Source organism: Myxocyprinus asiaticus, chromosome 43 (genome assembly GCF_019703515.2).
Source record: "Myxocyprinus asiaticus isolate MX2 ecotype Aquarium Trade chromosome 43, UBuf_Myxa_2, whole genome shotgun sequence".
Lineage (NCBI taxonomy): Eukaryota > Metazoa > Chordata > Actinopteri > Cypriniformes > Catostomidae > Myxocyprinus > Myxocyprinus asiaticus.
In genome coordinates, this window is record NC_059386.1 from 9,699,676 (window position 1) to 9,724,105 (window position 24,430).

Sequence of the window (24,430 nt, forward strand, 5' to 3'; positions counted from 1 at the left end):
AGACTGGAGCTCCAAACCGCCAGCAAAGATATAGGGAGCCCCTAACCTAACCCTTTCCCAAACCGTGAGTGGAAGTGACCCTTTTGGAGTTGGCACAACCCCCATTTAGTGTAACCCCCCATTTAGTGTAACCCCGCCCCCTTTTAGAGTAGCCCCACCCTCTTTTGAAGATTCCGCACCCATTTGGATATCTCCAGCCTGCAGCTATACCTACTTGAAATAAGTTAATTGTTTGAGGGACTTTTGTTTTGAAAATGATTTCCAGAAGTGCTTGCCGTAAACGTTGGATTTCTAATTAGCTTAATATGCTTGTTGTCAGTCCGCACTTAACTTGAGACTGACAGGATTTCAATGGACAATCCATTAATTGAAACCCATCCTTTGATATACCACACAGACCACAGCGGCCGATAAACAAGCCAATTTTGAGTTTGTATACTGGTGTCTGGTCTCATTATTATCTGCACATACACAACACAGAGTGAAATCACAAGACTGCACCGGTTACAGCTTCATATGCACAAATTGTGACATGCTCCATCATTTGAGTCAGCGTCTATGAATGTTGCATGCACACACACCAAGTGACAATCGCGCATCCAGTCTATTGTCTGCTGTTTGAGTCACCTTGAACGTTACTGTATTAAAATCATTCCGTTTTCGCAAGCCTTTGCAATATGCATATTGTGATATGTACATTTGCGATATTTCGATAAATTCTATATATCGTGCAGCCCTATTGGCTAATATTACTGTACCTCCCAGAACAGTCTGACATGCTTTTACTCCCAGACATGAGGCAAGTGAAGTTTGTCAGAACTTTTGTATGCATGCTCTAAAGTGCAAGTGATTTGTTACATTTAATAAAGGAGCCACAGTGGATTCATTCCATTGTCATTTCAATTTTACGTCAGTTTCCCCAGAAGCTGCGATTTTGTTCTTTTATAGACATGGAATGGAAACTCTGCTTTATTTGCATATTGTTTTTGCAATATTCAAAATTTTTGCATAAATTAAATTGAAAACTTGGATGGAAACATAGCTTATGATGCCTTAAAATTATGACCAGAAGCATTGAGGTTTTTATTATTCCATTAGTTTTGTTGGAATTTGGATTGTTGGAATTTGTGTTAACATTTTTTATCTGTACTGCTTCGGCACCTGAACCAAGACAAATTCCTTAAACTTGGCGAATTAAGTTTGAAAGTTCATTCTTTCTCCCTCTCTTTGCTATTTGTTTCTCTTGCCATTCATCTTCTACTTTTTTTTACCCACATTGTACCATGGTACTGTAGCGGTACCATGGTATAATCATAGTATCAGATAATAATACCATGATACTTGCTCCTTTCACACTTCTCTACTTCTAATTATCTATTTTTTTTCTGTCTCTTGCTGTCTTTCCCTCTTCGTCCCTCCCAATAGACACATTTGTGAAAGTGTGTTAATGGGCATTTATATGAGCTGTACTCATAGAGGGCTCCTCAATGCAGTCATTCTTATGAATGTCAGCTTTTCCATCCCCTGAATTTATCTACAAGTTTCCATGTTTTTGTAGACTGCAGAGAGTTATGTTTTTTTCAAAAGCAATCATTCAAACCCATTTTTATCTCCAGCCATCTTTCATGAGCATTCATTCTGAAAATGACACAGCATGCCTCTAAAGTGCAGGGCTACGTGCAGGGTTCCCTGTAGCTCTGCAGACTGGTCTGCTGCTGCCAGTGTAAATGCTACACCACTTTGCTTTGGTTGAGCAGCTAAATGGGGCTTATTTGGTCATTTAGATTAAGCAATGTTTATCTCACCGGTTCTCTTACTTTAAACAAGTGGCCTTTTCTGCAATTTTACCTTTGCAACAAAATGATTTGTAAGGGCTCTGCACAGACAGAATAATTGATAGTTACAGGGGCATTTAAAAGTATTTGGACACTAAAGACACACATATAATTGTCTGAATGTTATTGCATTAGATAACAAAATGTCAAGCTAAGTGGCATTTATTTTAAAGAAAGATAGCACAAGCACACTTTTCAAGCAAAACATTTCACAAAAGAAGTTTGTTGTTTTTTGAAGTATAAAGCAATAGATATACTGTTCAAAATGAAGGCAACTTGACAAACAGACTAAGGCAGCATCCGAAACCAAAGGTAGCTACCTTGTTGCCTCGCTGACCTATCAGTCAGTGACTTATCAGACAGCGTTTGCATATGAAGGTACTCTGGAAACTGGTTTCGGACAGGCTTGCTAGGCAGCGCTTCGTCACATAGTGGCTAGTATACCAGCATTCATTCAGTCCAACCGAACAACAGAGGTCTAATAATCTAGAACAAAATCAAGAGAGTTTTGACTATAACCAAGCATATATTTAATAACTTCAATATTACTTTCTCACTAGAAATTAAATCAAAAGTTGTTAAAATGGGAAAAAACTTATATATAAACACAAACTGGCTATCAACTGCCTTTTTGGCACCATTTTTTTTCTTAATTAATCATGACTTGTTTGTTTACAACTAAACCCCAGAGGGTAAGCTACCTTTTAAAATACACTCAGTTTATGATTTAATCCTACAAAAGTTGTGTGTGACCTCTTTTCTGTGAAATTTCACCAATTTCATCATCTTCAGCTGACCTTTGACTCCACTGAAAGATTTTTTGACGCTCCACACTCCAGCTCAGGAGGTGGCGGTAATGCACCATAAGCTGGATTGCCAACCTCCAATAAACATCACAAGAAGAAGAAACACTTTCTTGCCTGTGACAGCACTTTGGATCATGAAAATATCATGACCTCATAAACAGCAATGGTGTTGATGTCAGAGTTGCAGCTGTGTTCAGTCGATAGCTGTAGTGCATTGTCAGTGCTGTCTTGTTTGGTACACGATGATATCATATTAGCCAGATAGCTAGCTAGTGGCTACCAAGCCTTATCGTGCATACCATTTGTCTCGGAAGTCGGAGCTCCGAGTTATTTTCCGAGTTCCGAGACCGGAACTGACAAATGGAACGCCCCCCGATGTCAGAATTCCTACTCGGAAAGTCGGACGAACTCAGAGGACCTGGAGTTCAGAAAGCAAGATGGCTACGAAGAGCATCGACTGTAGTATGCTGTGGGTTTAAAGTTTTGATTTAGTAAGTCGTATACACAATACTGTATTACCGTTGCCTATAGGCATGTTGCTACGATCCTGTTATGCGTGAATTACCACGTAATGTGTTGTTTATAAACTGGTACAGCTAAAATTGGCTAACAACAACAATGGTCGCTGCTGCTACAAGAACAATGGTCAATGTTGCTACAACAGCACTGCCTAACGTTACAAACCATAAAACCGTTTATACATAAACCCCGTTAGGCATATTTATATTGCAAATATACGTTTGTACTTCCATAAGGCATTGCCCTTTGTTTACACCGCTGGTTCGATTAAAACGTGGTTAACATGTTTTGATACAATCAAATACGCGGAAACATTAACATACCTTCTCCGCTTTCTGTCATCTTCCTCGAGGTCTCTTAGGTGAAGGGCATACTTATTTTGTAGCTCTCTGTACTCCAAAAGAGCTAGTGCAACAATTACTTTCCTGGAGGCGTCCATCTTTTTTCCGACTTGTCGTGTTGTGTGTAAAAGGAACGCATCCAACTTGTTTTGATTTCTTGTTTTTTTTTTTACAGATATGACGTCGATCCGAGTGCCAAGCTCCGACTTCCGAGACAAATGGAACGCAGCATTATTTCCGGTTACCATGACAGCAGAACTATGTAGCTGCTAGCTTTCTAATACTTCCAAATCTGTGTATAACTCCAAACTGCTTGCGTTTTTAGCGAAACATATGTGATTTCGAGATGTAGAACATAGGCTAAATACCGAAAATTACTCAAAAGTTTATCATCAATATCGAAAATGTATTTTTTTCTATAAATATTGATATCGTTTTATTACCCAGCCCTAATTGAATTCATACATTTTGACTTGAGTGACTTAAAAAGGAATATTCTGGGTTCAATACAAGTTACGCTCAGTCGACAGTGTTTGTGGCATAATGTTGATTACCACAAAAATGTATTTAGGCTCACTCCTCCTTTTCTTTCAAAAAATTCAAAAATCTGGGTCACAGTGAGGCTCTTAAAATGGAAGTGAATGGGGCCAATCCCTAAATGTTAAAATACTCACGGTTTCAAAAGTAGAGCCACAAGACATAAACAATATGCGTGTAAACATGATTTTAGTGTCATAAAATCACTTTCTAACCTTTTCTGTGTAAAGTTAAATCTAATTTTACAACTTTGTTGCCATGACAATGTAACGCTGTAAACCCTAAAACCCTTAATCAACTGTAAAAACAATTCAAACAACATTACAGCTCAATTAACACACACGTTTTAACAGAAGATTTAATATAACTGCTTTTATAAAATTACATGCTCCAAATGCATCTGCCTTTTAAACCCTCCAAAAACTGGCCCCCATTCACTTCCATTGTAAGTGCCTCAATGTAACTTTGATTTTTGATTATTATATTTTTGAGAAAAGGAAGGACGAGTCTAAATTATATTTTGTGGTAATCAACTTTGTGATATTCCATTAAGGGTACAAGTGGGGAAAATATACATACTGTAGTGCATTGTTTTCTTAACTGTGAGCATTTGATAGTTTACTTAAATTGGTGTGCAGTCTTCCAAATTAATAAGCGCATGCACTAGTGTAGGTATATGGTTTAAGCTAGAATTTGATGGATGTGTTTCTAACTATCGCTCGCTGTCCAAAGAAGTGTTTCTTAGTTTAATAGGGTTTTTATATCTGTTCTAGCTAATATTGCCTTGCAGACCATAGGAATGTTGTTGGACTTGTGATTAATTCTGTCTGTGGCTAGTCTGTGCACTTGCACAGTGTATTGCAACTGTTTTTTAGTGCCTGTTGAGACACTAAAAACGGGACCCCCCCAATGAAGCCTGTCACTTCAGTGTGTGAGCTATAACAGCCCCGGAACCCCATTGATAGTCTCTGTTTGTTTCTCTGTGTGTTAATGAGGGAAAGACTTGCGACCCCGTAGTGTGTTTGTTTGTGGTTCGTGAGCAAGATTACTGAAAAGTATCTTTGCTGTTGGGTGCATGAAAAATTTGCTAAATTTGAGATAATTTTTAACTTGCTAATATTCGTGCATACTGTGCTTGTTACTTGGAACCCCTCTCTGAGTCGGGCTTGGGAATGGGGGTCATCAGAGGCTGGCAGTGCTTCCTCTGTGCCTGATCCGGCTGATGTTATCAAGAGTTGAATGTCTGCTTTGGGAGAGCTGGGCAGTTTGGGGTGGGAAGGGTCGAGTAATACGGACACTGGGGTCAGCCTGCCCCCCCCCCCCCCCCCCGTGGGACAGTCGAGGTATACCAACACTGGAGTCAGCCTTTCTGGCTTGGGAAAGGCCTGCGAGAGCCTGGACTACTGAATGACGTTGAATAAAATTGGAATGGAAAAATGGCCAAATTCAGACAAGAAAAGATGCACGCTCACCCCTTTTCTCTTCCCTCCCCTACTTCCCCATCTGAGGAAAGTCAGTTTTCTCACAGGAACCACGCCACTGTGTCCATGGTGCTTGCGAATAAGGAAAAGGAGGTGACGCTTAGGTTAACCTCATCCGTTTCACCATTAATGGATAAAAGGAATTGCCCAGTGATATCATCTGAACTTGCATCTGAATTTAGCCATGCTGGGATATGTTCATTACCTGCCGGGGCTCTTATCGGGCTTTCTTCTCAATAGCCTGCCACTTTTGATCTCCAGATTTCTGCCCTCTTTGAAGATATCCATTACAAAGTGAGGGGACACCGAAGACCCCAAAGCCACAGTGTAAAAGCACTGAGCCGATGAGCCTGAAATCAAAGGGACAAACTCCACCACTGTGGGAGAACTTTCCCGCACCCCTCTCCCTTCCCTCACCTTCCCCAGCAAGTTACTGATTGGTCAGGTTGCGTACCTGTCTCCGTCCATCTGTTTAAACCCTCCCTCTGGGAGGTATGACTCTTTTGCTCTCTCACCGTTTTTTCTCAGTCTTTTCTTCATCTATTTTGGTGAGCTGGGCTGGTCCAGCCAGTTCCCACAGAACAGTTCTCATGATTATCGGCAGGAGATAGCGTCAGGGATGGAGGAGGATTGGGATGGGGAGTTGTGGTGCTTGACAGAGACCAGGAAAGACAGCTCTGCACAGGGAGATAGCAGCTCTGTTACGTGTGTGTGGGGGGGGGGTTACTGGGGTCCAGCTCCGAGATATCAGTAGAAAGCAGGGGGCAAAGAGAGTTGGAGATGGTGGGGGTGATTGAGGGAGGGACAGATTCAGTTCCCACACTTATAATAACTGTGTCAAATGAGACTGAAAGGGGACAGCCTCTGGCCCTGGGGAATTTAGCAGGACCAAACAGAACACAAGAGAAGGAGGGGTGATGAAGGCTTGGCGATGGGGTCTGTGACAGGAACTCAGTCAGGCCTATTTAGGCTTCACCTCATCGCTTTCACACCTGAGTTGAACCCAACCCCCAATGCTCCTCTACCTTAATGCCTCCACTTCATCTCCCCCTTCTTCTAGCTACTCCCCCCCCCCTGGCTTTTGTTCACCATCTTGCCCCATTTCCTCTCCTCACCCTTTTTCTTGTTTGTCTTTTTGTTCACCCCTGCTGCCATCTTAAAACCCTCCATTTTTGTCCTTTCCTTGTGGACACCAACACTTGGAAAAGGGGCACTTTAAAGTCACTTTTCTCCTCTCAGGCTCCCATGTCTTATCCAGCATCATTAGCACTTGCCCTCTCTCTCCTCACGCCCTTTCATTTCATCACGCTGTGTGTGTGCGTGCATGATTATATTTGTGAGAAGATCAAGCTCATTGGTCATTATTTGCACTCTTTTGCACAGCACAATGAGCCTTCATGTTTGATACTCTCAGCACATTTGTGTCAATTTGATGGCATTCGTGTTATGCATCTGTGGTCAGTGTCTTCACTCAAGTTCAATTTAGACCTATGTTGCCCAAGGTCCAAAGAAGATAAATGCATGCAAGATCAACAAACACAGGTAGGCTTTTTATAGGACATGTCTTCTAAAGCACAGAGGAGTAATGGGAAAAGACATAATGGCAACGGCTGATTTTTCAATGGGTTTTCAATAGGGATGGGTCATGATGGTCAACTAGTTATCCAACAACTGACTAGTTGATTAGTGAGGTTGACTAGTTTAGATTTATTTTTTTGCCAAACCAAGCAGCTTCCTATTGATCAATGCTGCAAATTTGCGTGCCAAATAAACGTATTTGCTTTTACCAAACTAGAAACTCACATGAAATGTTTGTCGGTTAATTTCTTTGCCAAAATTCATGGTTGTGCAGATTTCCAATGAGATTTGCCCGCAGAATTTCAGAGTGCAAATGTAAATGTGACCGAGCCTTAATCAATGAGTCCAATTAGGGTCAAATGAACCTGAAACCAGCCTAATTATACAGAACTTTCTCAATGGCTGACTAATTATTCAGGCAACCCTGGTCGGTTTTGAAAATGTTGATTTGCACATCCCTAGTTTTTGAACATTTAACCTTCAATTAGGCCTTTCCCATGCTAGACAGCTAGATAAATGCATACTAGGTCAACAAAGGTGGGGAGGGTTTTTTGTAGAGCATAGAGGGGTAATGAGAAAAGGCATACCGGCACAGCCGGATTTTTAAAACTTTGAGTTTTCAAACTGTTGACCCATCCTGTGGTCTCGCTGCTTTTTTTTTTTTTTTTTTTTTGTCTGCCTGCCGGGTCTGAAATCTGTGGTGCCCAGTGGAGTGGTTGGGCACCAGTCATCCCACATCTTTCTCAGGCTCGTCCCCGCCTTCAGGGCTGCTATAGTCAATATTTACAGTTGAGTATGAATCATGAAGACTTCACAATAGCATTCCGAACATGCTAAAGTGTGTCGGTTACAGAGAGCGAGCAAGGGAAGAAAGAGAGGTGTGAAATGTAGCACATGGCTTTCGCAACAGAATCTGGTGGCGCTCCCATGACAAGACACCGGGAGACAGGACGGGACAAATACCACAGTGAGTTACTGTGGGTGTGGTGGGAAGAATGCATGACACGACAACCTTGCCCACAGTTTCTCTCTCTCTATCTCTCTTTCTCTTTCTTTCTTTCTCTCCCTCTACGAGTTCATCTCTGCTAAGAATCCACTCAGTATTCTCCAGATTTCACATAATCATCAACTTGTGGGAGAATATTTTAACTCAGTCTGACAGCTCTCAATAACAATCAAACAGTATCTCAACCTTTTCTTTTGTGTCTCAAATAAGGCTTGGTGATATAGCTTATAAAGGATATCTTGATATTATTGATGATATATATCGACATTTATCTATTTTTTCTGAAATGTTTTAGAAATGTAAAAATCAAGAATGTAAAATACTGTAAAAATCTAGTCTCAAATAATCGCTTTGCATACTATTTATTACTGATTGAAAACAAGGAAGAATTATATTTCATTTGTATGCACCAATATAACAATACATAGTAATAAACAATAGTTTTTACTAAAACATGTAAAATACCACATGGGTACTTTTGAGTAACATTTTTGAGTGACAGGAATTAATAATAAAATCAAGGTTTTGAACCAATTCACGAGTTCAACCAGTTCGACAGAACGTATTCTCAGAAATGAATCAAATTTCTCAGCTCCACCAGCATTTTTGCTACTGAGGTTTAAATGAGAAATTATTATAAAACACCTGTCTTAATGCTCTCAAACTCACAAGTCAAGACACAAGGACTGAGTAAACTGGCCTACTGGTACATTCTGTTGGAGACACATTACAACCAATGCAATATTCAGTGTTGGTTCATTTTATATCTGCAACAAAAAAAAAATCGAATTTATAGTAAATATATGATATATCGCCCAGCCCTAGTTCTAACTCTCATCTAAACTCCAAATTCCCCTGTGACATCCTTAAGGGTATTTGTTTCTGGAAGTGTGTTAGAGTCATTGATCTGACCGCCTGAGATGAAGAGCGAGAAAAAAGAAAGAGCTATGAACTATTCTTGGTTTCAGGGCTCGTAGTGGGGCTATTATCCCCCTATTTGGGCAGTGCTAAAGAGCTCAGCTCTGAGAAGGGGGCAAGTATCAATAGGGTGGGTGGAAAGGCTAGCTTCACAGAGGCCAAGCTACCACACAAAACCCCCGGTGCCCCCCTGAGCCCTGCAGCTAAAGCCCACACAAAGAGTCTCCTTACTGGCCATTATTCCCGAGCTCCGTTGGTTCTCTGCAGAGCTCCAGTTCCTAACCAGCCCCCCTTGTCCAACGCTGCCAAGAAGCTTTCTGGGTGTGAGTTGTTCCAAGACCAACAGGGAAGTCTTTTCTGCACACATGTATGTTATTAGAAAAAGAGAGAAGTGTCGGAACAGTTGGCATGTTGACTGTGTCCTGTCTAACTGTAAAGAGTGGTCAGATTCAGCTTTCTGGGCAATGAATGGACAATTAGCACCACCAACAATGCTTATCTAAACCACCTCAAGGCAAGGTCACGGGAGAGAGAGAGGTCAACGCTGATGAGCTTTCTACTAATGCCTCAAGTAAATGAGCAGTCTCGCATCTTATTACCTCTAAGGAGAACTGAACTTTTGGTTTTCTTCTCAATGTCTTTTGAGGTTCCTTAGGTTCTGTTCAGGGTTATTATCATATACTAGTGTTGGGGAAACTACTAGGAAACTGTAGCTTCACAAGCTACTCATAAACGTAGTTAAACTGCAGTCAAGCTTCCTTTTTGATAAAGTAGTTAGCTACACCACATGCTACAAAAAAGTAGTTAAATTTGAACTATTTAAGGAGGCAATACCATTTTAAATAGAGCAGATAATACAATTTTTATCGATATTTGGCTTATTTGCTATATTTTTACTTAAAATGCCACAAAAGGACTCAATAATATCAGTAACTCGTGTTTTTTTTTTTTTTTTTTTTTTTACCGGTTCATTGTTTGCACATAAGCAAAACGATTTCGCAAACTGAAATAAACTGAATCGTATTCAATAATTGGCAGATAAATTGAGCTGATTAACTGTTTCACACGATTGTGATTCCTGTTTAAATACAAAAGCACTTCTTATTTTAAATGTTAATTGAAACTCTGGCAATGTTCTGTTCTCTTGCCTATAATTATGACAAATGAAACGAAAATATATAAAAACAATGTTAAAACTAAGCTGTAACTATCCAAACCATTGGTGAAATTAACTAAAAATAAACTAAAATGTACATATGAATAGAAATAGTATTAATTTAAAAACTATTTTGCTTTTATATGTAATGTAAGTGGTTTTATAAAATCATAAGCTTCGCATTTTTGCCTTTAAACCCTCCAAAAATTGGCCCCATTCACTTCTTTTGCAAGTGCCAAACTGTAACCTCGATTTTTGCTTCTTTTTTAAAAAAAAAAGGAGGGATGTCAAAAAAAAAGTTTGGTAATCAGCATTATGCCACAAATCCTATCGATTGAGCTTAACTTGTATCGAACCAGGAATATTCCTTTAAGAGTGAGGTTAGTTAATATTTATTTTCCCACATGTGCAAAATATTTTTCTCTCTCAAGACTGCTGTGATCTTGTTTTTGGCCGCCCAATCTTGCAACACGTGTCAAAGACTGAGGTTTGCATTGCCGACAGGGCAGGAATCTGAACCCTACTCTTGTTCTCACGCTTACCTGCCTCTGCTTTAGTTTGAATCATAGCACACTTCCCTCATTGGTCAACAGCTCGGTCATGTGACCCAGCCACAGCACAAGCCTGCTGCCTGTATGCAGTCCAGGATTTTCCCATGGGAGCAGCAGTGAGAGAGAGAGAGGGAGTCTGTGCCAGTCGAAATGAATATTTTCCCTCCATTCCCCTCCCCCAGCTCCCTTTTGTGGGAGCTCTATCTGTCCTTTCTGTCTTCTCTCTAGCATGTCTCTCTAATTGGACGTGTTTTTAGCTTGTTGGAGTTTAGGTTATGTTGGCCTCACTCACATTTCATCATCAGCACAGTACTTGCAGACTCTCAGTGAACAGCCTAGCTTTTGTAGACATTGGGACAGTCCACATCTGTGTCATGTGCATATGCGTCTGGCTTTGACTGTACCACAAAACACAAAGCAGTTGTAGTGCACATATGTCGAATGCAACCTTATGCGCTTGCGACCAAAAAAAGTATACTTTGAAAGGCCAGAGTGCTCGAATTGTTCCGCATGCGGAAAAATTAAGTATACCCTAGCCTTGACTCTGTGACCTAATCAGGTGCAATGCAATAAAGCAGCAAGTGCTGCATAGCTGTATATTAACAGCAAATTTATTCTGATTGGCTGTGATTGTGCAGCGTTGCACTGAATTTGCATTTAAATGTGGACAGAAAATAACTTAGGACAGTGTTCATTTACACACAGTTTTTTATTTATTTATTTTTTTATTTTTTTGACTAAAATGTCTTCATTTTAATCAATATTTCATCATGTTATATTCATTTATTTTAGTTGAGAGAACATATTGTAGTAACGATAAAATGCAAAATAAGAAAACAATTATCAATTTGTAACAGACCAAACTTTAACCAAATATTCAAATATTTTGGAAAAATATAAACTACACACAATTATTTAAACATGTATCAAACTTATTAATATGTAAAATTAAACAACATGGGAAAACTTTCATGAAAACCTGAGCTTCTGAAATAGTAGCGAATAATGAAAATAGTGAAGTATTAGCTCATTTTTAGAAGCTATTCTGTTGTGAATTCCTTATGTTTAGACAGGTTAGAATACTGTGTGTGGCACATTTTTAAGGAAACGGCATATTGAAAGCACAAGTTACACATTCTGACTAGCATGTAATTTAGTTCGAGTTCATCTGTTAATTTGCTTCATTTTCTGTCCAGATCTACAGTACTGTGCAAAAGTCTTAGGCACATAAGATGTTTCACAAAAGCATTTTTCTTAAGATGGTTATTTATATCTTCAGTTTTAGTGTGTCAGTAGGAAATATAAATGTTACACTTCCAAACATTACTTTTGCAAATAGAAAAGATTAGAATAGAAGAACAGGGAGCCCTGCAACAGATGTCATGGCCCCCACAAATCCCCCCTCTGAACATCGTGTCAGTTTGGGATTACATAAAGAGACAGAAGCAATTGAGACAGCCTAAATAGATAGAAGAAATGTGGTGAATTCTCCAAGAAGCTTGGAACATCCTATCAGCCAACAACTAATAAAAACTGTGTCCAGGTGTACCTAGGAGAATAATATTGATTTAGCTTTTTTTATGTTTACTGGACTTTGTATGACATTAAGTGATAAATGAAATCAATTTATGTCATTATTTCTGAAGACATCCTCACTATGCAACATTTTTCACAAGTGCCTAAGTTGTAAGTTGTAATATTACATTTATTTTGTGGATGCAGCTGATTAATCTCACATACAGTATATAGGATGTGTTTTAGTGAGGTAATTAACCTGTCAAAAAACATTTAGTCACAACTTGATTTCACTGCGTTCTATCCAGTTAAATTGACCTAATTTAAGTTTACTTAATCCATTTGAGTTTGGACTACATGAATACTGTAGCATTGATGAAACTGGGCAGGGGATTTCCATTTTCCAGCATGTTTTGCAGCGGAGTGGATGAATGTTGAAATGTATTGTTATTTTATGCATTTTTGAGCAAGATAAGAATATGAGAAATATTTGTTAATGTTTAATGTTCTGTTATATTCGTATTATAAAGAGTGTCTGTTATGCTGGAGTTTATGGGGTTACTGTTATTGTGAAGATTGGCACTTGTAGGTTAAGCATAGACTTTTACTTTTAATTGATAATTAATTTGAGTAATGCTTAGCTCTGTAAGCAGTTGCTATCAAATTGACAGTGCAACAGTTTCACTGTCCTTACACTTGCTCACTTGGCTTATACTAATGATTACAAAAATGAATTAAGTTGGACCAACATAAGAAAATTATTTAAATTAAACATTAGTAAATTGAGTTTGATGAACCTAATGAAGTTGAGTTAAAACTACTATAGTACATTGATAGTACATCTAATCCAAGTAAATTATGTCGGCTGAATGAAACAGCTTTAATTTAAATTAAAGAAATTAAATTGCTTGTAAAAACTTTCTCAAATTCAATTAAGGGCAATGACTTTTTTTTAGTAAAGTTCATTGTACAGGTGATCTGCTCTTTTAGCTTAAAATGGGAAATCCCCGACATTATTTGCATCAATTCTTTCTAGACTTTTCTTTCTTAAAAAAAAAAAAAAGCCTTGTTAATATCTTGTAGTATTGTTTTTTTTTTCTCATCGAATTTTTGTCAACAGTATGTTTTACCGAAAAACTTCTGATTATCATCATGATGCATATTTTTTGTCTCATCTTCATTATCGTTGACAAAATAATTACAAAAAAAACCCTTCGTCAATGAACATTTTGTCAGTAATTTCGTTGACAAGATTAACACTGGACACGGTGTAATACACTAAAGTTTAATACACTATACCTATGTTTGAGCAATAGTAACAGTAATGCTTGCCTTATTAAACACCACTAATTACAGTATGTTCACAATTTTGTGTAAATTTTCAGAATCAAAAATGGCTTCTAAACAAGAGAAAAGCCGGCTCTAATGTGCCAGCACATCAAAGTCAACTATGTACATTTAAAAGTGTCTGGCAATCAAGAGACATTTCATAGCCGTTGTTGCAATAACAACAACACTTGCTTCATACACATAACATTGACATATTTGCCATCGGGTTCGGTCTAGTCACGCCTCTCTGTCTCTCTCTCTCATGTTTGTGTACCTTCAAGAGTGAAAGCTTGCGTATGTGGTTTTGGAGGCAAACACAGATGGAGAAAGAGTTGCAGTAGTGCATGGATGAGTCTGAGGGTTTGCCAAGCAGGTTTAAACTTGTTCTTGCATGGGAAACTCAGGAGCTGGGTAAATAGTTGTAGTGTGTGGGAAGGGATCTCTTAAGGTGGAATGGAGTGAGTGTGAGAGTGAGCAGTCAGGGGTTGAAAAGGGCACCTGTGTCTGTCACACACATATACACACACACACATACACGTCTCTCTTTTCACAACACCTTATGAGTGTTCAGACTAAATACTTTTCAGACTAAAAGTAAATCCAGTTTTCATGAAGACATTTATGAACCTTGATAATTTCAGTTTTGAAAAGACAATTTGTGGTATATTATTAAATAAAATGATATATTTGAATAATCAAAAACTTGGTTCTTGGTACTAAAACAAGTTAAAGAAAAATTCCAGATCCAATACAAGTTAAGCTTAATGGACAGCATTTGAGCATAATGTTGACTACGACAGAAAAACTATTATTTTGTTACAGTAAAGCCCAAAGTATGCTTCGGACAGGACCCAATTTTTTTACAGTGTGAACGTGCATAATGCGTATGCACCTGGAATTATTTGCACTAATCAGTGGGTCCACAAGGTGGCAACACTCACATTTGAGCCTTTGCGGTCACGAAGAAGCACTAGAAGAAGATTTAATCACTGCTAAATATTACGAAACGAATGTGGAAACAACAACAGTGGATGTGCCCATCAAGAACGCGTGTGTGAGGAGGTCTGGAGATACCTGCATTTGTATAACTCGAGTATGAATATAAAGACACCTATATGTGTCTAAAATCCTGAGGAGAAATAGTGCAGTATCTCATAGCAGTCGTAGCGTGCATGTGCCAAGTGCACAGTCAAATTAAGTATACTTTGACAGGCTTGCATTTGACTGTACGCAGACGCTAAGCGTTCACGTCAAAACCGAAGTATACTTTACATTTACATTTATGCATTTGGCAGACGCTTTTATCCAAAGCGACTTACAGTGTACTTATTACAGGGACAATCCCCCTGGAGCAACCTGGAGTTAAGTGCCTTGCTCAAGGACACAATGGTGGTGGCTGTGGGGATTGAACCGGCAGCCTTCTGACGTGGACGTTGTATTTTGGCTTCGCTATACGCAGGGCATAATTTAAATGAATAAAAACTGACTGAATACTGTTCACAAGACTCTAGACTGTCATTTAAGGGTTAAACTTCTGGCGCACCGAGTCACGTGACACAACAACATGACGTTGATTTCAATTAAGCACTCCTATGGGCACAGAGACAACAAAAGTGCCTCTGGTAATAAATCTCTACGTTTTTTCATTGAAAACTGTTTGGGTGTAAAGAGTAGCATCTCTAGTTTCATTTGATTTGCCGCTTTAAAAAACCTGATCATCTTTCGCATGTCAGCGCACTGATAAACATGATGTCTACATATATGGACACTGGCATCGCATTTCCTCAAAAGTCGAATTTTTTATTTTTATTTTGAATAACTTTCAACATTAACACATCTGTGGGTCATTTCACTTCATTTTAATATACATTTTGTAATATTTTATTTTGTAATCACTGTACAGTACAGTTCTATTCATTAACATTAGTAAATGCATTCCTATACTGTTAATTTTCACATTGAGAATCAATGGGTTTATCTAAAAGCTGAAAAATGTTGCTTTCAGAGGTTTATATGTGGTTAGGATAAAAATAAGGTGCATTTCGAACTGTTCTGAAACCAGTGCAGACAGACAGCACACTGGAGGTTAAGTTATTCACTAAATAGGGAGCGAGGGAGCATCCTATAGCTTTCTGTGCAGCTAAGTGCATTCACTCCTAACATCTGATCAAAAGTTCAGTTTCAGGCTGCAGATGATGTTTGGACCACTCAACATGTTTAGCAGATATGGGACAATGGTAATCAGTACATAGATTCAGAATTTATAATGTATCATTTTATTTTAACATGGTTGGCAGTGATTGGTTGATGCTGGCCATTACAAAACTATGCTAATTTCTGATCTAATGTCTGTAACGTATCGAAAACATGAATAACCAACACTCCTGTTAACATAAACAATTTGATGAAAAAAATCTTATTTTCTATAACTTGGTTTTTAAAATTTCACAATGTAGTCTCGCTGTCCACATATGAGGACGTTGATTTTTAGGAAAACTCTAGAATTTTTATTTTTTTGTTTTTTGTTTATTAGGTGCTACTAGTTAAAAAATCAAAAAGGGAAATGGAAAACACACACAGCAGTCAAGCTCGGGTCTCAGGAGGTTAAGGCACTTACAATGGAAGTGAATGGGGCCAATCTGTAAACGATAAAAAAACTCAGTTTCAAAAGTATAGCCACAACATTTAAATGTTATACATGTTAACATGAATCTAGTGTTATTATAATCTCTGTTCTACATGATTTTAGTGTGATAAAATCGCTTACAGGGTTTACGGCTGTTGCGTTGTCATGGCAACAAAGTTGTAATATTGTATATATATGTTTACAGTGATATGGTAGTAAATTATTTGATCACACTAGTGTCATGTTAACACGTATAATGTTGTCTTTTAAGTAAACACTGGACTAGTCAAAATCATTTTATGTGTAATCAACATCATGCCACAAATGCTGTTGATTGAGCTTAATTTATAATATTCCTTTAAGCTCTGTCAACAAATAACAGGTTTAGAGTAATGCAGTTACAATGAAAGTCTATGGAAAAGTCATTCTGCAAGGTTTAAAAGCACATATAGGTGATTCTTACGAAACCTGTCAAGAAAATGTCCTTGTCCTATTTTAATCCAAAATCAATATATATATATATATATATATCATCAAAGTCACAAGTATAGACAAACACAATGTTCTTAAGCTAACAACACACAAACAATTATAATCTTTCATGTCTTTATTGAACACATCCCATTAAACATTCACAGTGCAGTGGAAAAATTAAGTGAATCCTTGGATTTAATAACTGGTCGTATGTCCTATTAAGGTGCCCCATTTAAAATGTCCCAGTCAGGTTTGTGTTGCTGAGGTGGAAACTGAGAGTTTAGTGACAAGGCTTTTAGTGCCCATATGTTGTTTGAAAAGGGTGGGAATCAGTTCTTCACTGAGGATGAGACAGAAGCCACACTGAGGTGTGATTCATGAGAAGTGACACAAACTTCTAACCTCACACCTAACCTGCGTCACTGCAGCCGAGCTCTAACAGTGTTTGTGTGTGTTTGTGAGGGTGTAATGGGACTTAACAAAGCATTTGAAGAAAAGTCTACCACAGGCAGACATAAAAGCCAGGGATACAGTTTGGTACAGTTATGTACTGATACCAAACAGTGTATATAATAGTTGAGATGAAATACTTTTGGGAAAGTTTTCATATCCTGCTTTGTGATGTGCTACTGTATATATATATATACTCCATCGAAAACTATTTTTATTACCATGCTGCATGCATTTTATGACCTCATATTTATTTAGAGACTACATGGATATTTGTACTTATAAAAATCCATTTGTCACAGTGAAGGCAAAAAGGTAATGAAAAATTGTGAAAAACACTTTCCCTTACATGTTCATATAATTGTATTATTTTTTTTTTTATCCTTTTTTACCCCCAATTTGGCATCTCCAATTCCCAGTACTCTCTAGTTCCTCTTGATGGTGCAGTAACTCGCCTCTATCTGGGTGGCGGAGGACGAATCTCAGTTGCCTCAGAACTCACGACTCCAGGGATGGTAGTCAGCGTCTTAGCTCACTGAGCTAGCCAGGCCCCACATTCATATAAATTTGACCCTAAAAAAATCTTGTCCATGGACATCTGTCAACTACCAATATACTTCCTGTATTTTACTCCACTTCACATATAATTATCATTAACACTTGATTTAGCATCTTGTTGGTGATTTGATGAACATAATGTCATAATGGTTTATTACAAAGAAATGTGTTTTTTCTGACACCTCTTTCAAGGCTTGCAATTGTAATGAATACTTCAAGTTGCAGAGAGAGGATATGATGCGCATGATGAAAGAAAGAGGTAATTGTTTGCCATTTGTTACCTGTTTTCAATATGACATACATGGAAGTCTAGTACGTTTAGTACATTTACAGATATTACCATAAACATTTATAATCTCTGCCACTACTTTTTGATTTTCTATTAAATTATTAACATTTAGTATTTACAGTATGTAGGTAAGGAATTTTACCATACTGGTTCCAATTGTGATTCCTCTTAATAATTCAGAGTCCTTAACGGTTCCATTAACGATTCTTACTTTCAGGAAGAAATATTTTGAAATTTGCAATTTTATAAGACATGAACTGCATTACACTGGTCACGCTGTGTGTTTAAAGCTGTAGATTCAAAAGAACTGGCTCAAAAGAGTCATTCGTTAGGAATTCGCGCAACATTGGTCGCTCTGTAGATTAAATAAATAGACACATAAGAGTAATTTGTTCAGGAATCGGACTACATAGGTTGCACTGTAGATTCAAAAGAACTGGCTCATGTAAGTTATTGGTTCTGGAATAGTGTAACATTGGTCGCTCGCTCTGTAGATTCAAAAGAATAGACTCATAAGAGTCATTTGTTCGGGATTTGGACTACACGGGTCGCCCTGTGTGTTTAATGCTGTAGATTCAAAAGAACTGGCTCATGAGAGTCATTCGTTAGGGATTCGTGCAACATTGGTCATGCTGTAGATTCAGAAGAACCGGCTAATAAGAGTCATTCATTCAGGAATCGGACTACACTGGTCGCGCTGTATATATTGCACTGTAGACTCAAAAGAACCGGCTCATAAGAGTCATTTGTTCGGGATTTGGACTACACAGGTCGCCCTGTGTGTTTAATGCTGTAGATTCAAAAGAAATGGCTCATAAGAGTCATTTGTTTGGGATTTGGACTACTCAGGTCACCCTGTGTGTTTAATGCTGTAGATTCAAAAGAACTGGCTCATAAAAGTCATTCGTTAGGGATTCGTGCAACATTGGTCATGCTGTAGATTCAAAAGAACCGGCTCTTAATAGTCATTCGTTCAGGAATCGCGCTACACTGGTTGCGCTGTAGATTCAAAAGAACTGGCTCATAAGAGTCATTCGTTCAGGAAACAGATTTCAATGGTTGCAGTTGTGCTGTATGTTTTGCGCTGTAGATTCAAAAGAATGGGCTCATATGAGTAATTCATTAAGGAAATGGATTACACTGGTTGTGTTCTGTGTTTCGCGCTGTAGATTCAAAAGAACGGCTCAAAAGAGTCATTTGGGAATCAGACTATACTGGTCACACTGTATGTTTTGCGCTATAGATTCATTAGAGAGTCAGCGCTGTGGCTGAATAGCACAGCAGGAAACACAGTCAGAGGATTTCAATATGGTGTTAAGTTAAAGTTAAGTTAAAATCATAGGGTTGTAGAATTTTTTTTTGATTCAACCGGTTCTTTGTTCCCAACCCTAATCCTTGTTTTTTGTCAGTAGCATCAGTTTAGGCTCCTTCCATCATAAGATATACCACAAAGTGTGTTTGAGCTCAGTTACTTTATTTGTCATCTTAAAAAGGTCTTCGTCAGGACATCGTACCCAAGCAGGAGGACTGCGAACTACAAGAAGAGACACAAGCAGATTACAATAGCTGGAGGCCTCCAGAGGGCCCAGAATTCAGCCCTCACTGCCGCTGGGCCCCACAAACTACCCTGAACCCCCAGACCTTCAGATTCCCCAGCGGAGCCAAAGTTCAACTGGAGACTGTGCCGCCAGGCCTCGTTCCCCGGATTCCAGTGTACTTTGTCTGCACTGGCTGCGGAAAGGTGTTCTGGGAGGGAACCCACTTTGACCGGGTGCTGTCGCAGTTTCAAGAGGTCTTGCATGTTAGTGATGACGTGGCTACAATAGCATAAGATGTTTTTTCAAAATTTAGATCTACACTTCAGATGTTTTTTTTAATTATTATTTTAATGGATGTATTTGTATTTGCTACATTGTGGCATAATATTTGACAGTTTAATCTTGTTTTTTGCGCTATAAAGTATATAACAAATTTTTTTACACAATAAATGTATGCACTTTATGCTGAAGTTTTTCATAAAATATTGTTTAAAAAAAGAGTTTTAGTTACATTTTATGAAAAGATTGTGATTTTAAACATGATTTACATTGGGGGGGTTTCCAACATGACACAAGAAATGTTACATTTCAAATGTTTTAAAACATCGGGTCTTGTTCAACCCAACATTGTTTTATAAAACTTGTTAAAATCTATTTTAGATCTTGCAGTTATCTCTTAATCTCCCCAAAAAGTTCTGTTTGCTTGAATGTTTTCAGCATTGACCATTGTTTATGTTTAGTCTTTAAGTCATATCTCCATTTGTAAATCTGTCAAAACTAAAAACAAATGTCTCAGTCCCTGTTTTCCTTCCAAGTTTTTGAGGACGTTCATAACAGGATGGGCCACATACAGTCCTTCCCACTGCCCTCCCAAGTCCAATAAAACAGAGCATCCTACATCTGTGTCTCCTTTTAAATGTGTGCTCCCTGAATATAAATATCAAAGTGTTCACTGTAACTGTAGCTCTGCGTGTTTGCATTTGCTGGAGATAATCTTGTCTGCTTGCAGTCGGAGCTCTAGTTTGCCCTGTTCAGACCGCCCCGGCTCTTCTGCACTTCTGTTATTCGATACTTGCTTTTTCTTTGCTGGGAAGAAAAGCTTGCCTCTTTCCCACGCTCCTTGAACACGTGGTACTGGGGCTGAATCGGGCCCAGAAGTCCCTCCCTCTATTGAGACGTCACACTAGCCCCGCAGTTTCCCCAGCCCGTGACTCAGGGGCCTCTGCCGGCTCTCTCCCCCCACGCTCAACTGTCTGGCTCAAGCGCCAAGAACCTTGCACAGGGGCAGGCTTGGCTGATCTTTGAAGAGCTACCTCTTCACCGCAATGAAACTGCAAATATTTAAAAATAACTTTTATATCTGAACACTGCATGGTTTGTAGAGGCTTAAACACAACAGGTTTAACCTGAAAAGTATTTCCACATAGAGATCGACTTTTGAGCCTTCACGTATTAATATTTAATAACATGTCTTTGCACTTGCTGACACTGGGAGGAGTTTTTAGCTTGCCTCCGCATAGCTCTTTCTCTCACTGTGTTAGGTTTCAGATAAATGGGACTTGGTGGAATGATGCATTCCTGTTCAGTACTGTACATATGACACTGAGCATATGACCTTCAGGCTAATCTCAGCTTTGCCTCAATTAGCATCTTTCTGATGTCCCCTTTATAACTTATCGCTTTGATGTCGACTTAAATGGTGTTATTTAAGATTCCCATTTAGGCTCGATTTGTATTGACTACTTGCGACATAAATAAGAAAAATAAAATGTAAAACTTGTTGAAATGTATATTCAAAATGTATATTGTATATATAAATGTATATATTAATAAATGCAGTTGACCATCTCATGTATACTTTAGTCCCACAAAGCATTGAAACACTAAAACCACACTTGACTATGAATGAGTTTTATTGCATAAATAACAAAATATTAAACCATGTGCCCTCTGCAAATAACAAATTCTGAACTATCTGCACCTACTTCTAACCAACAAGTCTCATTGTGATTTTTAATGGATGTATGAAGTTCGTTTCCCTCAAGTTCACAGGTGTTTTAGCACAGAAACCACTGTGGAAGTTAATCTCATTTACTATTGACATGTTCCATTAATGTTTGATAACAGACACATTTTTTATCATTCTAATCCTACCAAACTTGCTTGAAAGAGTCTTTGCACCATTGTTCTCCAAAATAAATACCCTTAGTTTGATATTTTGTTTTCTGGTGCAATGACATTTTTTAAGCGTGGCTTCAGTTTTCAAACACTTTTTGGGGCCACTGCAGGTAAGTCTTTTTTAATAAGATGGAGCATACCAAGTACCAGAAAACCTGCAAATTTGCTACTAATGGAGATTACTTGCCACTGAGAGAGGCTCGCATTTTCTCAACAAATTTTGCTCAGGGGGAAAAAAGCAGCTTCCAGTTGAAATATACTTTTGAGCATATTGAAATCTGGTACGCAGGGCCGTAGCAGGGTAATCTGGGCCCCCTGACTGTATATTGCTCTGGGCCCCTTTCCTATTAAAAAATACAGTTTAGAATCTTTTGTGGGACCCCATGTACCTTTGGGCCCGTTGAATTGTTACCACCTTTCACCCCACTAGCTACGGCCCTGCTGGTACGACTAAAAACACATGCCTGAAACTCAGTATTTGCACATGCCCCCTTTAGGATATATGAAGAAGGGTATATGTTGGGATAAGTTACTACAAATAATTAATAATGTGGACAAGTTATTACTTCCACATGTGAACCCAGTGTTTGTACGTGTGAAGTCTGGCTCCTCTTGGTTTATTTTTCAGTGGGATAAGTTCCATGTACAAAAAGAATGTTAACAACCAAGGATTAGTGAACTCCTCTTTGTGAGCCAAGCTGAAATTTTTCCATTTTTAATGTTAAGATGACTGGGAGTTGGTATAGCATGGCTATTTTTCATAGATAGGTCACATCATTTATCGTTTGAACTTTACAAAAACATTACATTTCATTGGACAGATGTGTAGCCTCTTAACCCTTAAATGTGTTTCGCGAAACATTACATACTCCTGTATATCTATCACAAATGGGTCTACAAAATGCCCCATGACTGTATATTGCTCTGGGCCCCTTTCCTATTAAAAAATACAGTTTAGAATTTGTTGTGGGGCCCCCTGGACCTTTGGGCCCCTAGAATCGTTACCACCTTTCACCCCACTAGTTACGGCCCTGATGGTCTGTATTGTTTTTCTGTGGAGTGTTCTGTTGTTATTTGTACTAATACGTGTTTCAACTGGTGATGTGTCATATGTTAGGCCTACTTGTGGTTCAGAAGACATTGTGTTTCGTTTCATCCCCTGCCACACAGGAGAGAAACGATCATGAAAGCACTTGAACTTCAACTTACAGATTTAAACTTAGGCTGCTGCAGAGTGTGGTAATAAAACCCTACCATCCAGCGAGAATGCTTTGTGTGCACTAGGCCTATGTCTGTGCCAGTGTGAGTAACTATTCATTCTGAATTACAAAAGATAGACTACATCAGGATTACAAGTGTTGTCTGTTTGTGATAGTTGGAGAAAAGTTTTTCTTTTTATTCATTGCTTGGCACCTTACTGTAATCTTTGTTTACTGTTATTCTGTCCTGTTTTAATACTATCATATTTAATTTTCTTTTCAGTAATTGTTTTGTGAATTAATGCTTTGGTGATATTGTATGTAAACACAATGATGCCAGTAAAGTACTTTTATCGAAGTTGAATTGAACTGAGAGAGAGAGAGAGAGAGAGAGAGAGAGAGACTGTTCACACACACACACACACACAAATATATTAGAAATATGATAAATACATCACATACAGTATCCTCCAAGTACATATCGTACTTGCTTGTTTTGATTATTGGGGGATTACCATTTGCCATTTTCAAGTATATCTGGATTAATGTGGACATAGTCTGAAGTTTCATGAGATGCAACTGGCTGTCAAACACATATTGAGCTGCACGTAGCACATAAGATACATATAAGATACACATATGTTTTCTCAGGCACTTTTTGAGTCTAAATAGAAGGTAATTACAGTAGTACACCTAAATGACAATAGTCATATCATACTGTTCAAATGTTACATTTCCATGTTGTTTCATCATCAAATAGCAATGTCAAATGTAAATCAAGTCAATCACTGAAACATCAGCGTCACTTTGAATAAGAAATAGCATGAATATTATGTATGTGTAAACGCAAATGGAATACTGATAATTCACCAGTCACACAGAAAATCAATGTGATATTGTAGTCATTTGTATGAATGTAGTACTCTGTTGTCTTATAATAAATCAGAAATATACTGTGTATCCTGTGATAGCAAACTTATACAGATATGAAATGATAATAAAAATATATTTTATAGAATAAGTGCAAAAAAAACAAAAACAAAACACTATTACATTTTTAGGGTCTTCAATGACCCTTTACACTTTTGGTAATCGTGCAGTTATCATATATATATATATATATATATATATATATATATATATATATATATATATATATATATATATGCAATTTTAAAAACTAAACTAAAACTAACAAACTGTGAAACCTAACCAAATCTAAAAATAATTTGAAATGACAGGTTGATATAAAATAGAAATAAAAACTAAACTAAAAATCCAAAACTGTAATACTAGCACTGTTTTAATAACGCGTTTTATGCCTCCAACAGTTGAGTCATTTGCAAGAGTCACTTTATTACTGTGTAGTAAGCACTACAATACAGACGCACAAAGCGGTTATAAAGTGAAACAGAACAGTTTAGTAGATCAAATCTTTTAAAGCCTCTGTAGAAACGGAGCAAACAGTACACTTTGTGTGTGGCTTTCCACGCCAAACTGCGGCGTGTGAAGAAAGGCGAGAGCGCTGCGTAGAAATTGCAGTCGT

At 38.1% G+C, this 24,430-nt stretch overlaps 1 protein-coding gene across 1 annotated transcript in view; it reads left to right on the forward strand.

The window, feature by feature from the left end:
* LOC127433672 (exonuclease mut-7 homolog) overlaps positions 1-23,170 on the forward strand; it is a 67,053-nt gene extending 43,883 nt beyond the window's left edge. The window contains exons 19-20 of the mRNA XM_051685763.1: positions 17,873-17,939; positions 19,463-23,170. Coding sequence (XP_051541723.1) covers positions 17,873-17,939; positions 19,463-19,800 — 405 coding nt within the window. The 3' untranslated portion in view covers positions 19,801-23,170. The remainder of the gene's footprint in view (positions 1-17,872; positions 17,940-19,462) is intronic.
* The last annotated feature ends 1,260 nt before the right edge of the window (positions 23,171-24,430 follow it).